This window comes from Epinephelus moara, chromosome 12, assembly GCF_006386435.1.
Source record: "Epinephelus moara isolate mb chromosome 12, YSFRI_EMoa_1.0, whole genome shotgun sequence".
NCBI classification, from domain to species: Eukaryota; Metazoa; Chordata; class Actinopteri; order Perciformes; family Serranidae; genus Epinephelus; species Epinephelus moara.
The window spans coordinates 19,530,535-19,548,126 of NC_065517.1; the positions used below are offsets into that span (position 1 = coordinate 19,530,535).

At 41.9% G+C, this 17,592-nt stretch overlaps 1 protein-coding gene across 4 annotated transcripts in view; it reads left to right on the forward strand.

The window, feature by feature from the left end:
* rgs6 (regulator of G protein signaling 6) overlaps positions 1–17,592 on the forward strand; it is a 155,715-nt gene that overhangs the window by 8,941 nt on the left and 129,182 nt on the right. For 3 of the 4 annotated variants that reach the window (XM_050057606.1, XM_050057607.1, XM_050057605.1), the window contains exon 2: positions 5,442–5,769. In XM_050057606.1, the coding sequence (XP_049913563.1) occupies positions 5,566–5,769 (204 nt within the window). In that variant the 5' untranslated portion in view covers positions 5,442–5,565. The remainder of the gene's footprint in view (positions 1–5,441; positions 5,770–17,592) is intronic. The other variant, XM_050057608.1, reaches the window with a different exon arrangement.

Genomic DNA, 17,592 nt, shown 5'->3' on the forward strand with positions numbered 1-17,592 from the left:
CTGGAAGTCTCGGACCTCCAGCCGCCCGCCTCCGCCTTGATTAAACGCTGAAAATAAAATAAAAGAGGGAGACAGGTTTTTCCTATTTTATCTTATTTTGTTTTATTTCTCCCTCTCCTCTCGCTGGAAACGTCGGACCTCCCGCCTCCCACTCCCGCCTCCCGCTCCCGCCTCAAACACGGAGGTCTCCCTCTATGCTGAGCATCCACGGCGCACGCCCGGCCTGTTAAATAGCCAGTAACCGTAACAACTGTGTGACACAAAGTCAGTGCTTTGGTCATTAAATAATGTCGGGCTCGGTTCGGGTTCGGACAGACATATGCGGCCCGTGCCGCACTCTAACACACACACACACAAACACACGGAAAACCGGACATTATCATCAGTTTATAAAAAAAACCCTGGACGCCCCGGACGAGACGTGAAAAGTGGACATGTCCAGGCAAAACAGGACGTTTGGTCAGCCTAGGAGATTTTTACCAGGAGCAGAATTATCCACAGAGGTCTTATCCTCTCCAAAACAAACCAACCTGGTGATTAAAACAGTTAAAAACACTGAATAAAGCAGTTTCATGTTACAAATCAGTTTTTCTCCGATGCTGTTTGGCATATCAGAGTTGTACCATTAGTCTAGCTAGCCTACTGCTAATGTGTGTTCACCTTTTTATCTCTGATAAGTTAAGATCCAGACGATCACCAGGAGTTGAATTATCCACAGAGGTCTCCTTTGGTGATTTAACCAGCCAAAAACGTTGAATAAAGCAGTTTCACATTTAAAAAGTTGCATTTTTCTGATGCTGAGGGGCTTCCAACTATGATGGTTGATGCAAAAATGCAACTGGCCCCATAGAGCCAGTGTTTGGTTTGTCCGGCCTGGGCTACTGTAAAAACATGGTAGATGTTTCATGTGTCAGACATGTGTAGATCATTCATAGGTAACAAAAACACAATAATTCTTACTTTCAGGTGAATACATAATAATAAAAACATACTTATTATATTGCATTCCATTTCCAAACCAAAGGTCTCACTCAATGTACACAGAAGGAGAGACACAATAGCTGTTTTTTTTTTCTCCAGGTTGCCCCGGCAGGTGAATTGCAAAAGCAAAACAAACAAACCAAAAAATAAAAAATACAGAGTATGTGAAGGTTATACTTTCCTTGATGACTTTCCATATCATTTGTGCTGCACTGTCTGCCTTATGTATTTACTTTTTGTCTCCTGGTTGCTTTGTGTATCAATTTACACTTTTTTCATATGTTGGTATTTCTGGAACTTCCTGTATTTGGACTTCAGAACTACAAAGGTGAACTGCATTTCCCATGAGCACTTGCATGACAAAGCACAGCTGTGGTCTATTTGATGTTGTTAAATGTTCTGGGATTCCTTTTGTCAAACATTTGCCAGATTAGGGTCCAGGGAGTTTGCAGAGCCTTCTTCCCTCAACACTTAAATGTTTTGGCCTTCTGGCACCGCAGCTTTTCATTGTGAGTGTGCTGATCTGTTTCTTCAACCTGAGAGGGTATGGAGGAGGATTTTAAGTTTTGATTATAGCTTTAACTTCACTTCCTTATCAGTTTTTCCTGAGATAAAGCAGGTTGCCGAAAGACCTGAATCTTTAGTTGAAACAAGGTTTGCCGCGCATCATCTAACAACATGCAGCCAAATCTGGTATGTCTCAGCTTAAAGACAAGAGACTTTCCAAGGGAGAAAAAAGGACTGGAGCACACTGATCAATTTACAGCTTTTAACAGTGCAAACAGACTAACACCTTTGTTTCAACGTCACTGTGTCCTCATCACAGTAAAAATGAATAAATAAAAATGACTGAGAACGAGACAGTGGTGTTGAAACTTAATTTGCTTGCACTATCAGAGGCTGTTTATTGATCAGTGTGCTCCAGTCCTTCCATCTCCCTTAGAAAACTTGAATCGAGAGGTAGGGGGAAAAAAAATCGATGCAGCATAGTATCGTGATATTTTTGTGTGGCTGTATCGTATTGTCACACAGTGCTAAGTATAGGGTTTTTTTTATCATATGAATAGTTAATATTATAAATACAAATTAAACTTTAGGTAGCCTACTAGATAATATAATCAATTGCTTTTTCAGTCCACTAGATACATTTTGCCGGTGAAAAAATGGCTGAAGTGAGATGAACAGACTGAAAATTTTATCTTATTAGATAAAACAGATGTTCACAAAGTTTTCCTTTGGAGACATAATTTACAGTTGTAAAAAGGTATAAATCGCAATATACATTATCACAATACCCAGCATATTTAAAATCGCAATAATATTGTATCATGGTTGAAATATTGGGCGGCACGGTGGTGTGGTGGTTAGCACTGTTGCCTCACAGCCAGAGGGTTCCTGGTTCAATCCCGAGTGTGAGAACCCGTCTGTGCAGAGTTTGCATGTTCTCCCCGTGTCAGTGTGGGTTTTCTCCGGGTACTCCAGCTTCCTCCACCAGTCCAAAGACATGCAGGTTAATTGGTGACTCTAAATTGTCCGTAGGTGTGAATGTGAGTGTGAATAGTTGTCTGTCTCTATGTGTCAGCCCTGTGATAGTCTGGTCTCTTGCCCAATGTCAGCTGGGATAGGCTCCAGCCCCACGCGATCCTCAAGAGGATAAGCGGTTAGAAAATGGATGGGTGGATTGAAATAACGTGATAATGTAGTTTTGTGGATCACCCTCTTTTTTTTGTTTCCATTTGCCCCAGAGGAAGTTGACAGCATTGACAAATCATTTTAAAAGCAATACAATTGTAGCATATACGTTGAAAATATATATATTGTAATGGACATGTAATTGACTTTAGAGACAATGCAGTCAATTACTTTTTGATGCACCTGCAACTTAAAGAAGCCTTTGCAGTTCGTAAACAGTAACAGAGCTGATACTGGATAAAACCTGTGTTTCCTTTGGTTTTCATTTAAAGTTGGCAGCATTTTCATTCTATTTTAGTCAAATAAGGAATTGCCTTAAATTTTAATACATTTGTTTCCCAGTAGAACCTTACTCTGCACATTCATTGCGTTTTATTCAGCCAGTAAGGAAACCAGCTGGCTGGAGATGAATGTGCTTTGATGAGGAAGTGAAAGGCAGCTTCGTCTTCCATTTAGGACGGGCTGAATAGAGAGAGAACTGGTCCCAGTTATGGCTGGAATGTAATACGCTGGGACAGTGACGCTAGTTCAGTCTGACAAGGAGGGAGATATGGAGGGATGCAGAGAGGCAGAGTCCAGAGTGAGGACGAGGAACAGATCATCTTTGTCTCCTGTGTTTTCCCTTTTACTCTCCTCTTCCTGCTGCATACTGCCAGTTATTCTCTTTTCCTCTCTGTATACTCTCCTCCTTAGATGTTGCTGTCCTTCTGCTCACTTTGTCTCGGCTCATCTGTCCACAGGCGTCAATATTGTGACAGCCTTCAGACCAGCAGAAAAGAGCTGGCCTGAGTTATGGAATGCCAGCAGTGTGGGTTTGTGAATCATGGGCATCGTACATTATTTTACTGGGCTCCGTTCTGCCCTGACAAAACATAACAAAATGTTTATTTAAATGGAGACGTTGGTGCGTTAAACACCCTGTTGCATTACTTTAAGGTCCAGTGTATAAGATTTAGGGGGGATTTAATGGTATCTAGTGGTGAGGACTGCAGATTGCAGCCAGCTGAAACTTCCTCGAGTTAGAAATCCTTCAGTGTTTATTGTTCAGGAGGATTCTACCAGTAGCTGAGTTATCTGCAGAGGTCCCTTACTCTCCAAAACAAACAGACCCAGTGATTTAAACAGTGAAAAACACAGATTAAAGCAGGTTCATGTTGAAAAAAATCTGAGTTTACCAGCTCATTCTCACTCCAACCGTTTGTTCATGAACTTTCCATGTTCACATACAACGTGCAAGGTGCCCTGGCTGTGTTGGTTGTTGACCATGTCGAGATCTGACTGTTACATGCATTGTCTCTTTCAAGATACACTTCCGTTTTCACAGGAAGTTTACCATTTATATACAGTCTCTTTCAAAATAAAAGCACTACGTCGATACAACACTGAGGTTGGGTTTAGGAAAAAAGAACAGGCTTTGGCTTTATAATCTTGCCGGACACAAACACCGCTCTTGCAGGTGAAAGGTAGTGGTTGTTGGACCCATCCAACCTGATTGGACTTTCGCAGCCTTAAATTTCGTTCTTGTCCTGCTGTGTTTCCCGCTGTGCCACCAGACACCATGACTGGCCACGTATCATGCCGATGTTAAAGGACAGCTTTTTCGTCGGCGTCTAACTCTGGACGTGCCGGATTTCAACTTCGGTGAGACCGGATTGGTTTTTCTGATGCTGCTCGTCACAGAGATGCTGCTATGGTGGCAGACGAAAAACCGCAAATGGCCCTTAGCGAGACAGTGTTTGGTTTGTCTGATCTGGGCTTCTGTTGAAACACGGAGGTGCAAAATGGCGATCTCTGCAGACAAGGACTCGCTCCCTATGTAGATATAAACAGCTCATTCTAAGGTAAACCCTCATTTTCAGGTGATAATACATTAAAGAAAACAGATTTATTACATTATATTTCATTTTTGCCAGTCTATCCCCTTGATCCCACACACTGGACCTTTAATGTGCACTGCCTCTTAATATGGCAGGGGCTTCATTGGCATGGGAAGCATACTCGCCAAAGCAAAAGTGGAACAAAAACAAAATTTGTCTGTACAGTAAGTAGGGATTTGATAGACATTTACAGTATTTACATATGGACACGTTGCTACTGATTTGGTAACACCTCTGACACACCCACTTAGCAATTAAAAACATACGTTAAAGCCTTTGGCTTCAACCCCGAAAGTGTAGCAAAATGATGCACACTGTTTTCAGATTCCCAGGTGCTCCTATCAGTAGTTATTCAGTTATATTACACTGGGGTGAGATGGATGTTTAGTCAGAAATATACATCTCCAGTTTTGTTTCTGCAATTGTGAGCATTTGATTTGAGTAATTCATGCTTTCTTTTTGCATTTGTCTTACATTCAGAAAACATCATTCATTGTAAAAAGTTAAGTAAAGAAATACATTCCTGGTTCTTTTCTGTAGAACAAGTGTTTACAAGTGGTGATATCACTATCTTTAATGGTGAATAAGCCTGTAATGCTCCTCTAACAGCTTATAAATAATTGAGATGAGGAAAGAAGCCTCAGGGGTGAAAAAGAGCAAAACTTAAACATGATGTCTTCTGTTCTCCTGTAACTTCAATCTCATGTGACAGTGGAGCGGGAGGGATAGCAGAGGAGAGATAGCTGAGGAAACTAGGAGAATTTATGATGCCTTCATTTCATCCATCCTGTGCCTGCTGACAGAAGACAAGAAAGAAAGGCAGAGAGATGGGAGACTGGAGCCCAGTGGTGAGTTGCGCTGTCTAATTCATCTCTCTGTCTCTCCCTACAGCAGCTTCTAGACACTGAGGAGAGAGCAAAGGAGGGCATAAAGGAGGAGGAAGAGAAATACTGCTGCAGATAAAGAAGAGGATAACTCAATACTGGAGGAGAAGACTGAAAGGGAGACTGTAGTGATGGCTGAGGTGCAGCAGCAGCAGCAGCAGCAGGAGGAGGAGGAGGAGCAGCAGCCGAGCACTGTGGAGGCGACGGAGACTGACGAAGGGTCCGAGGAACCGAAGGAGAGTGTGCGCACGACCCCACGACCACTGCTGTCCATGAGGTCCATGAGCAGCGTGGACCCAGATGACGACTCCCCCAACATGATCGTCTACAGAAAGGTAGGAGAAAAAACTGATGAATTGGTTGAACATTTGTGATGTCGTGTTGCTGCTGGGAGTTCACAGAGCCTGGAATATTGTTGGCCTCAGTGATCTGGAGTTGTTCTTGGTCACTTTATTTTTTCACACAGAGACTGGGATTAGCTACAATGCCATAATTATTTGAGTCCAAGGTTTAACTTTTAAAGAGGTAAACTTGTTGTTGGTGCTTCAGACTCAAGGGAGAGGCTTTAAATCCCCAGTAACACACTCAGGCAATGCAAAGTCCTCTCAAAGTGCTGTTATGTAGAACAGTTTGTGTTCTCCAGTCTTTTTCGAGCCGTGGCACCCTTGCATAGTGATTTTTTGGTGTACTTTTCAGCTAAAATGTCTCCATGGATATCTGTAAGAATTGATTTTAACAAGCTGACAAGAAAACGAATAACAAATGTAAAACATACAACATATATGAGTAAAACATGCAAGTTTTTTGTTTCTGTGCAGATTTACAGATAATATTAAACTTAAAGGGGACGTTCACCCTCAAATAATAAATACATGTTTCCTTTTACCTGTAGTGCTTTTTATCAGTCAAGATCATTTTGGTGTGAGTTGCAGAGTGTTGGAGATATCGGCTGTAGAGATGTCTGCCTTCTCTCCAATATAATGGTACCAGATGGCACTTAGCTTGTGGTGCTCAAAGTACCAAAAAATACATTTGAAAAACTCAACAGCAATGTCTCTTTCCAGTAATCATGACCTGGTTACTCAAGATAATCCACAGACCTTGAGCAGTTTCATGTAGGAACTATTTTCTTCTACCAAACTACACCCACCAACCGTTTGCACAGAAGGAATTATATATCTAGTGTTACCTCACCTAGCACCACTGAGCTAGCTAATGTTACAGCTCAGCTAGGGAGGACACTATTAATGTTAACATCTCATGCTGTCATGAGCATGAGCCTCTTGTCCATGTGTCAATGCACGCTTCCTTCTGTGCGGTGATACTGTTGGTGGTGATATGGTTTTCTTTTTTCTGGTGCTTTGAACACCACAAGCAGAGTGTCATCTAGTTCCATTATATTTGAGAGAAGTCAGACATCTCTACGGCCTATATCTCCAACACTCTGCAACTCACACCAAAACAATCTAGACTGATAAATAGCACTACAGGTAAAAGGAAAAATATGAGTTTTTGATTTTGGGGTGAACTACCCCTTTAAACCAAAACCAAAAAAAGAAGACATTACCAATGGTTTTATATTTTTCAGTTTAAACATGAAATTAGCTTACATTTTAAATTCAATGATGAAAAACATGCACATAGGACAAAATATATTCACTCAGTTTTTATTATTCACTTGAAATATTCAATGGGTATTTTTGGAAAGGGGGGTGGGGTTCCCAAGAGGTCACTACTCCCACTTTGGCTGGTTCCTACTCTGTGGCGACACCACATTTTCCCTTTGAGTTGTTGGGTCAGATCTGCTGGATTGCCTTATGGCACAGAACAGGAAGTGAGCCACACTGTTGTTGTTCCAGAGCAGTTTCTAAACAGATGGTGAAAGTAGTGAAAGACGGATTTCAGAACAAAGCTAACAACATGTTGTTCTGATCAGTAAAGGCCAGCTTATTATATTTTTATACAGAGGGATTTAGGAAACACGCAGCAGAATCTCTTTTTGACCAGCAGTGGGATTTCTGAGCAATGTGGGCCACATTGTGAGATAAGGAACACTTGCAGTGGTCTCAGGTAGACAAAAGGTCTGCCTCATTAACTACCAGGACAGAAGAAACTGCACCACATCGCTGGCATGTTTTCACATCACAGTAGGCAATGATAAATTTGTGTTTAAAATGTTACACAGGAGCAAATATAGGAGCTGGGATTTGGTTTCTGTGTGGTAAGCATCCCTCCTGCTAAGGTGCTGTTTGTGACCCTGACCTTTGACCTCACAGTGAGCAGGGAAAGAGAATATACTGTTTCTCCTGTGGGAATCAATATAGACAGCGTTGTTTATCTGCAACTGAATGAAAGGCGAGAAATGAATCTGTTCCAAAGGCAACCTCCCTCCCTCTAAAATGATCCAGGCTTGTGAATAAAAACAGGGACATGTGAATATAGACATCATCCCCCTGCAGTGTTTTATCATGATAGATGAACTGTATGAGGGAGAGAGTCGGGGTCTGCCCTGTGAGTCACTGCTGCAAAAATACACATTGTGCAGGGAAGATGAGACGGGACACAGACTGAAACATCATGACAGAATGTTAAGACACATTTAGGATAATCTGAAAATGTTTAACTGTTACAGTCCGCCGTATAGCCTGTCTGTAATTAAATAACTACATAGAGACTAATGATAATAATGCACATTTTGTGGCACGTTGAGGAAGTGAAAATCATTTTTTAGCAGCCTACTGTTTAGGATGCAACACAGCGACCGCATCCACAGCACTGTTAGTCAGCACAATAAAGACAGAGCTGCCTCAGGTAGAGCCTCCTGGTGGGATTTGTACTTAAGCAATACAAACCAAAATGTAAAGGGGACCTGTTATGCTAATGTTCAGGTTCATACTTACATATTTTTGTCTACCATAACATGTTTACATGCTTTAATGGTCAACATTTTTCCTCATACTGTCTGTGCTGGAACACAGTATTCACCCTCTGTCAGAAACACTCCATTTTAGTGTCTTAGTCTTTAAGCCCCCTTTCCGAAAAAGCCAATCTGCTCTGATTGGTCAGCATTTCCAGGTCCTCCCCATCTACTCTCATTGTTTAAGTTTATTTACTTTATTAATCCCCTGAGGGGAAATTCAATGTTTTCACTTTTGCTTGTCAATTACACACAGGTCTGAAAGACACACATGCACAAACAGGACCTATACATGCACAAAGTGGAGAGATGTCAGAGTGAGGGGGCTGCCCTTTGGTCAGGCGCCCCGAGTGGTTGGGGGGTTCGGTGCCTTGCTCAAGGGCACCTTGGCAGTGCCCAGGAGGTGAACTGGCACCTCTCCAGCCACCAGTCCACGCTTCATATTTGGTCCGGACGGGGTTCCCAACCCAAGTCCCTATGGACTGAGCTACTGCCGCAGCTGGGGAATGACTGTAACAGAGTATGGCGGCACTTACAGTGAAAATCACCCAAAAAAGTTTCTAAAACAAAATCTTTACCAGACATGTTGCAGCAAATCAGGGAGGAATTAAAAACACTGGCAACTACTACTACTGACTACATTTTTGTTTGACGTTAGCATTTAACTACATGCTAACTACATGTGGGGTGACTGTGGCTCACAGTTAGAGTGGGTCATGCACCAATCGGAAGATCGACAATTCGATCCCTGACTCATTCAGTCTGTATGTATCCTTGGCCAAGGTACTGAACCCCAAATTGCTCCTGATGGCTGTTTCATCCGTGTGTGAGTGCGTGTGAATGGTTACTGAGTAGCAGGTGGCACCATGCATGGTAGCCTCGGTCACCATTGTGTGAATGTGTGAATGGGTGAATGCGACAGGTAGTGTAAAAGCGCTTTGAGTGGTCGGCAGAATAGAAAAGTCTTTTACAAGTGTACTGTTCACCATGTCACAGAGTGCATGATGTAAACACTTGCAGTGGCGTACCTGGAGGAGATGACCATATAAAGGAATCCACCATGGACTGATGACAGCTTGTCTTGAAAAGTAGAAAAAACAAAAACAAACAGGGATTACTTTGTCATACATTGACCTCATTATTTGAAACTTTGGCCATGTTTAAGATGGGCATCTGCCATAACACTGTATATGTGACAGAAAAATAAGGAAAAGTGCAGTAGGTCCCATTTAAGTCAAGGTCAGAGTTGAATTCAAATCACTGGACCAGAGTAACTGGGGTAGATATGCTCGTGACATATTTGTAAAAGCTAATGCAGTGTTGTAAAACTACAGGATGTGACATCATTTTCCCCAAATATGAGCTTTGTGTGTTTGTTTTGTAATGTGTTTGCTTTTGTTTGTCTATCTTTGTGAGAGTCATTTTTGTTTTATGACCTTGAGTTTGGAGACATATTTGGAAAGTGTGGACACTCAGACCATCCTCATGTCTTTTAAGGGTTGGTAAATAGGTGGTTCCAGGTGGGAATAAAACGGTTACTGATTTCATGATAAATGTGATAATTAATTACAGTTAATTATTACAGTTAATATTACAGTTTCAAATTTTAATTATCATTGAAACTGTGTTTGATTACCACTCTTTGAAATACTGTCCTCCATCATCCTCATCATCATCATCACTCTCCCAGACACAGTAGTGCAGGCGCGGCATGCAACATGGGTTGGTTGTACTATTCCCCTGTTTACAGAGTGGGCGTGCAGCAAACCCAGTAATGCAGCTGGTTACTTGTCCTCATCTACAGGGACACAGAGACTTGAGCAGGCATTTCAAAGACAGGCTGTCCTTAATGTTAAGGCACATTTGCTATGGTTTCATATACTTCCGAAAGGTATTGGCTATGTTATTACTTTAATGTTAATGCAAATAAAAAGTGCTGCTGATTTTATTTGTGGTTTTCAGTATAAAACTTGGTGAAATGATTCCAGTGTGTGTATCAGTACTCTTTGGACATTTTCAGTGCATTTTAACAGTATCTGGTAACCTTGGTAAAAATCCTTCATACTTTTAATTTGAAATTTTCAGGCCTTTTCATCTCTTATTTGTGGGTTTTAGTTGGGTTTGGTTTGGTTGTGGTTTGATAATGGTTTCATGCACAGTGGTGCAGTGGTTATTATTGTTGCCTCACAGCAAGAGGGTTCCTGGTTCGTATCCAGGGTGGGGGAGCCCTTCTGTGCAGAGTTTGCATGTTCTCCCCATGTCACTGTGGGTTTTCTCAGGGTACTCCAGCTTCCTCCCACAGTCCAAAGACATGCAGGTTAATTGGTGACTCTAAATTCCCTGTAGGTGTGAATGTGAGCGTGAATGGTTGTCTGTCTCTATGTGTCAGCCCTGTGATAGTCTGGTGACCTGTCCAGGGTGAACCCAGCTCCAGCTCCCCTGCTCCCCCCCCAGCTCCTGTTTATGATAAGGTTTAAGGTTGAAGTGAGGGTTGGTATTAGGCAACATGGTGTATTGATTTCTGCATTATGACTCCATGTGTCTGACACACACATTCACCAACCTTTGTTGTTGACAGTTCATGCACCGGACAGAGAACTCATTTTAATGTGATGTCGAAGAATTAGAGAGAAATTAACAGACCTAAAGTGTGTTTTAATCCTTATTTCAATGGACCACAATTATCTATCTGCAGTAGCATTTCCACAGTGAACACAAAAAAACAGATGGAAAAGGAACAATTAAATATTGCTGGCACCAAATATATGCTGCTGGTGACATCACCGTAGACCAGTAGTATATCAGGCTCTGAAAATTTGTATCTGGTGAAAGAGGCTGGAGGCGCAGCAGGAATTGCAGGACACCATCAACCACTGTCGCTTTTGATAAATGAGTTCCTGATGCAGGGTTGAGAGGGGGGGTTAGGGAGCAAGAAGAAGAGTGTAGAAGGGAAATTAGGTAGAGAGAGAGAAAGACACAGAGAGAGAGAGGGGGNGGGGGGGGAGGGGGGGTGGGGGGGGGGGGGGGGGGGGAGATATTGTGAATCAGTACAGTAAGAGAGGAGCAGACGGATGTTGCGGCTGTGAGAGATCTCAACGTATCTGCAAACACATGGCTACTACACACAGGAAAAGGTTACTTCAGGTGAAACAGCAGCTGAAATGTGATGTAGTAACACTTGCAGATCTTACAGAGATATACAGTCACCTCAGGAGACAAGAATATGTTCTGGGTCATGATTCATGATGTTGAATGTAGCCTGTTCTCTGTTCTGCTTCATGTAGGATTTCAGCATCAATAAATCACTGTCAGACTTCACAATTAAGACACATGGGACATGCCGGTATTATTTAGGTTTGAGGAGCATTCTTTGGACATGAAGACAAAGCATTGAGAATATATGTCTCAGCTGGGCTTTTTAGCACAGTTTGCAACACATGACCAACTCAGTGTGTTGTATACAAACCAACTGGTCAACAGTTTGTAAGGCTGTGGGGTGTTGCGGTGTTGTACTGACGACGTGTGTTTATTTTGAAAGAGACTGTATGTAAATGTTAAATTTCCTGTGAAAACAGAAGTGTATTTTGAAAGAAGACAATGCATTTAACAGGCAGAACTTGACACGATGTCCCAGAACGTCAAAAACCAACGCACCCAGGGTACCTTGCATGTTGTATCTTTATGTGGAAAGTCCATGGCCAAGCGTCGATATGTGATGAGGTCGGAGTGAGAATGTGTTGTATTGTTGACATTGTTACTTAGGTTACAGCCCTCCGTCCGTCCATCCATCCATCCATCCATCCATCCATCCATCCATCCATCCATCCATCCATGTCTGTCCCATTCTCTTGAATGCAATATCTCAAGCATGTCTTGAGGGAATCCTTAAAAATTGGCACAAATGTCACCTTGGACTCAGCGATGGAGTGATTAGATTTTGTGGTCAAAGGCTGAGGTCAGTGTGACCTTGTCTGTCTCATTCTTGTGAACCCGATATCTCAAAAACACCTTGAGGAAAAAGTGCATTTTGACTGAGAAATAAATTTAGTTGAGGGTCAAAGGTCACTGTGACCTCTGTTACTCAAGAATTTGACAAAACGCCTTACAAATGTCTAATAGGGTAAAGAGTCAACTTCATCGTGACATCGTAATGTTCTGCTAAAACACTTTTCTGGCCATAGTTCAACGTCATATCTCAGAAGAGAAAGCATTTGGTCAGAAATGGATGTAAACTGTAACTGCAACTTCACTGGTGCGCGGAGACAAACAAACACGGGACAGTAATTCTAGTTTTTTATTGGGTGATGATGTAATAAAATGTTGACAAGTATCTGAATCTTCAATTGAAAATCTGAATCAAAGCTTTGAATATAAAAAACTAATTTACTACAGTGCTAGAAGAAAGAAAGAAAGAAAGAAAGAAAGAAAGAAAGAAAGAAAGAAAGAAAGAAAGAACGAGATGTGAAGAGGTTTCAGATATTGGCATATTTTATTACTCAAAGTATCTGCCCATTTTTTCTAGCCGAGGCATTGTGTGAGAGGCAGCATGCATTGTGGACATGTCGCAAGTTACCTAAATCACTATTTTTAAGCTCTTTTATTTGCAACCACTGCTTAAGCTGACAATTGTCCTGAAAGGAAATGGACAAATTGTTCCCCCAAAAATGGGAAGAAAAAGCAGGAGAGATGTTTAAACATGATAAACCTAGATGAGTGGGTGAACGTGACTGACATTAATCAGTTGGTCCAGTCAGGAAAAACTGCATTTCTAAAAAATAAAAAAAATAACTCAAACACAATAACAAAACTTTTTAGGAAAAATAATTGCCTTCATAAAGTAACTTTAATTACATTTTTAAGCTGTTATTAGTGCTCAGATTATTCTTAAATTAATGTAGGTACTGCTGCTGTTATGGTACACATCTGGAACTGATGTCTAATGGCTCTTATTCAGCAGCTGCCAAACATGCTGAAATGTCTATTTATCAGTGAAATCGATCACATAACTGTATTATGGATGACAGTATAAACTGTATCCCACTGCGATCCGGTGACTTATAACAGAGACAAATTTGAGTTTTCATTTTTTGTCTTCTACAAGACAAACAGTCTGTTCCAGTGCAATCAAGCTGTAGCAACCCACTGGGAGCTGTCAGGAGAAGATGTCCACATCCAGCAGGATAACAACAACACGGCTGAAAAAAAAAATGCAGTACAGAAAACGGAAAATAAACACACAATGAGATCTGACAAGTGTCAGATGAGTTTTACTGAAGGCAAGTTTTTAAAATGTCACAGTAAAATGTTTTTGATCTTTGACTGGGAAAAGGAAAAATGTTTGGGACTTCCTGAGGTGTCACTGCCGTTTACTGTGGGCTAATGTTGGATGTATTTGAAATTGCAGATGATGCTTTCAATGAGAGTGAAGAGTTGTGCACCATTGCAGCTGCAAAATTGCATTGCTGAGCTCCTTGAGTTTTTTTTCACTCTATGCACCTCATGTTTTGAGCGCCCTGAACACCTTGGCCTCTAGTTTTGCAGACTGGGCAAGGCGGATAATAATTAAATAAATAAAATAAATTGAACGTTGAAATAATTTGTTTTGGGTGATTTTTTTGTAGCCTATATTTAATGTGATTGAGTAAATTTACACCATAAATGTGTGAATGGATGTACAGGGAAATACTCTTTCTCTCTCGCCGTCTCACTCTGTTTCTTTTCTTTTGACTTTTCTAAGATGACAGATGCTGAATATATACTCCCTATCTGATGCTGTGGCTGTTTGTGGTTGGCTGAGAGGGATGTGAACTCATTAGTTTGCAGCTGTGTTAATCAAATCAGGTTGGGTTTCCATTACGCGTGCCAAACGTGCCAAACGGTGCCAATCCCCTTTGATCTGACATCAGATGTGACGGGACAGTCGATATAGAGATACATTTATGTGCTGATTGCAGATAGTTGCATTGAATAGTGTTTTTTTGGGTATTTATTGCATTGTTAATGTGCCTGATATTCTGGAAACCTGCCTGTGAGGTTTTGGTGACGTGTGCGCACTGTCCGCCGGTCAGCCAAACTTCGGCTTACACCGGCTGCGCTCCGCCTGCGCTGACAGTAGACCTGGTTTCAGCTGGCGAGCTTTTAGCGCACCTTCGGCGAAGCCTTTTGGCACGAAACTGTCACTGCGCCAAGCTGGATCTGTCGACACCTCCCCCTGCTGCGCCGCCACACCCATCTCAGTGCACCTCGGTCTGCCAAACTACCAAACTGAGCGCACCTCGGGTTGCGCTGCTCGAAACTAGCTCTGCGTGGGCTTCGCCACCCTGCGCCACCCTGTGCCGTGCCAGGAAACTAGAGGCCCTTGAGTTTACCGCTCACCAACAGGCCAAATTTGACCGACAGCCACGTCTGCTGTTTTATTTATTTTTCTTAAAATTTAACTTGAATTCAGATTTTATCATTGTCTTGCATGAAGGACTGGCAATTAAGAATTTCAATGTAGGGTGCAAACCGCTGCACTTTTTACTGTGCATATGACAATACATTTCTTAAATCTTGAATCTGGTACACTACAGTGAATCCATAATAACACTTAGTGTCACTTTTTTCAAAGTGCATTTCCCATAAAAGTATTAAAAACTCAGCTTCTCTGCATTCAAACAATATTTGGTCATCATCTGAGCCACTAATTCACAGCATTTGCTTTTACATGAAAGGTTGCTGTCTTATGAAATATGGATGTCCTGGACGGCAGTCTCATTAGTCTTTCTGGATGAGTCATCAATCATTCACAAGCATGAGGGCGGAGGAAAATACAAATCGTGATTCATAGTTTACAAACATTTGGGAGACAAAGTAGCGACCTCCACTTGAAAATACTGTTGTTTTAAAAGGTATCTATGCATATCTTAAAACTGATTCTTAAACCCTGGCTTTTGGCTGCTGCTGGGTCAGTTTGAGTGATAAGGGGGTTACTGATGTAAGATGGAGCTTGAGAGCTGATTCTGGGTCAGTGCTTGAAGAGTAATTAGGATGAGAGGTGATGCCTCTGGTCCACAGAGAGCCAGTCGTCTCCTCGAACAATGGTGTATGGCTCTATGTCTCTTTTTCACTTTCCTCCTCCTCCTTTTCATCATCTTCTTCACCCTTCCTTTTATTAACTTTAGTGGTTATGTTTATTCTATCTGAGATAAGGGAACATTGTGTGTCTCATACATCAACACAGCCTATACATACAATATAGTGTGTTCATGTGTATCAGACCCTCCCCACCAGATTCTTCTTCTTTGTCACCATCCAATACACACACACACACACACACACACACACACACACACACACACACACACTCTGAAGATAATGTTAAGGTGAGAGTCAATACTGTTGACAAGAGTGGAGGGTGTTGACTCACCTTTTCACCAGCATGTATTCATACCTGTCAGCCAGCATCTGCTCAGAAACTGTGTGTGCTTGTGTGTGTGTATGTGTGTGTGTGTGTGTGTGTGTGTGTGTGTGTGTGTGTGTTGTGTGTGTGTGTTAAAGAAAGGGAGTGGGAAAAATAGGATGCAGGGTATTTGTGTATGCTGACTGTGTGTGTTTCGTGTGTGTATCCCAGTGTATTGCACCTTTTTTCATTATCCTCTGGTCTCCCCAGTCCTACAGTAGCAGCTGTTGAACTGCAGCCCTGTTTACTCAACAAGCTGTTTATACAGATCCCTGTTCCCATATTCCTCTGAGCTGCCGGAACATGCCCTGAAAGAGAGCTCCGAGGCTGGAAAGCCACAGTGAGAGGGTTGTTGGATGCTGCCGACGCAGCACGAGTTCACTGCTGCACAAATCTGAACCTTCTCAGAAGCGTTGTTTTTGGGATTTGGTGCCACAATGAACAATATTTGTGCCAGTGTGCCATGACAGTATTTGAGTATTCATTCATCCATGTTCATCAGAGAGTCCAGTTTGTCTGTCTCTTCCAAAACAAGCCAAATGAGCTTTTTAAAACAAAGGATTTGTTTAAATATTTTCTGAACTGTCAACCCTAGGGTCATGTTCAGGCACCCAGCTGGTTAATCTTGGTTAGATTATTAGAAAGGTTATGGTTACGGCATGGTTAGAGTTAGAGAAAGATTGTCTTCATGTTTAAAAGCAGCCATCTCAGAAGTTGAAGTCAGACACTGTACAAAAAAAATCATCCATCAAGTTTTGTCTAAGTACTTCACATGTTAAATACCCAGGCAGAGGTAGGCACGGCTTTGTTATTTGAGGAAATTAAATGTCATTTCAGTCACAGTCACCACAAAGTTCTCAGAGTACAAAAATAGGTTGATTTGGTTTGAACAAAAGGCATGTTTTATTCATTCTCTGGGCGAGGGTAGTCTCAAAAGCTACGTTCAGATTGCAGGTAAATCAGGTTTGTTTCTCAAATTAGATCTATCAGATATAATTTTTTGTCCGCAGATTGTCCGCACTGGTTGCAGGTGATCAGATCAGATTTCTGTGTCCAGACAGCGCCAACCTATCTGTATGAGTTATAACATGGAGGCATGAGACATTGAGGATAACAACAGTAAACAATCACAGAGGACATTCAGTGTCAGATTAATCATTATGGATTAAAATTCAAAGCTGGATTACAAAAATCCTGAAAAGGATACGATCACACCAGAGCCCTTGTTGGAACTGTGTGAAGCCTAAAGTTAGCTTCCGAGCAAAATTAAGTCAGTCTCTCTCATGCTGCATACCAGAGGTTTTTAACGTTAGTAACGTTACGCCGTCAACGACATAGTCAACCCCACAGTTAACCTCTGTAGTGTCCAGTGTGTCAGATTTTTCTCATCTGTCCTGTTCAGTGCTTGGTGATGAGACAGACTTGCATACACAGCTCAGCTGGAAAACCTCCACTTAAAGACACTTTGAAATAGGGATGTCTGGATCCATTTTTTTTGCCCCTGTGTTGTGTGGTGAGTGCGGTTGTTGTCTCTTCTGCATCACTATCTATCTCTATTTCTCCTCCGCCTGTGGGTAAACACCACGCACCATGAACACACAAGACTGTCACACTGAGCTAAAATTAAATTAGTGCTCATAATTTTGGCAAAAAAAACCCCATGAGTTAACAGTCTCGCACTGCATTTTAGCTGTTGGTTATGGCGTGTTGTGTTTTGCCGCAGTCTGGGCTCTTGCACACATGTGAGCTCAGCTGAGTGGAGGAGAAAAGGAGAGCAGTGAGTTGGAGATGGCTGTACTC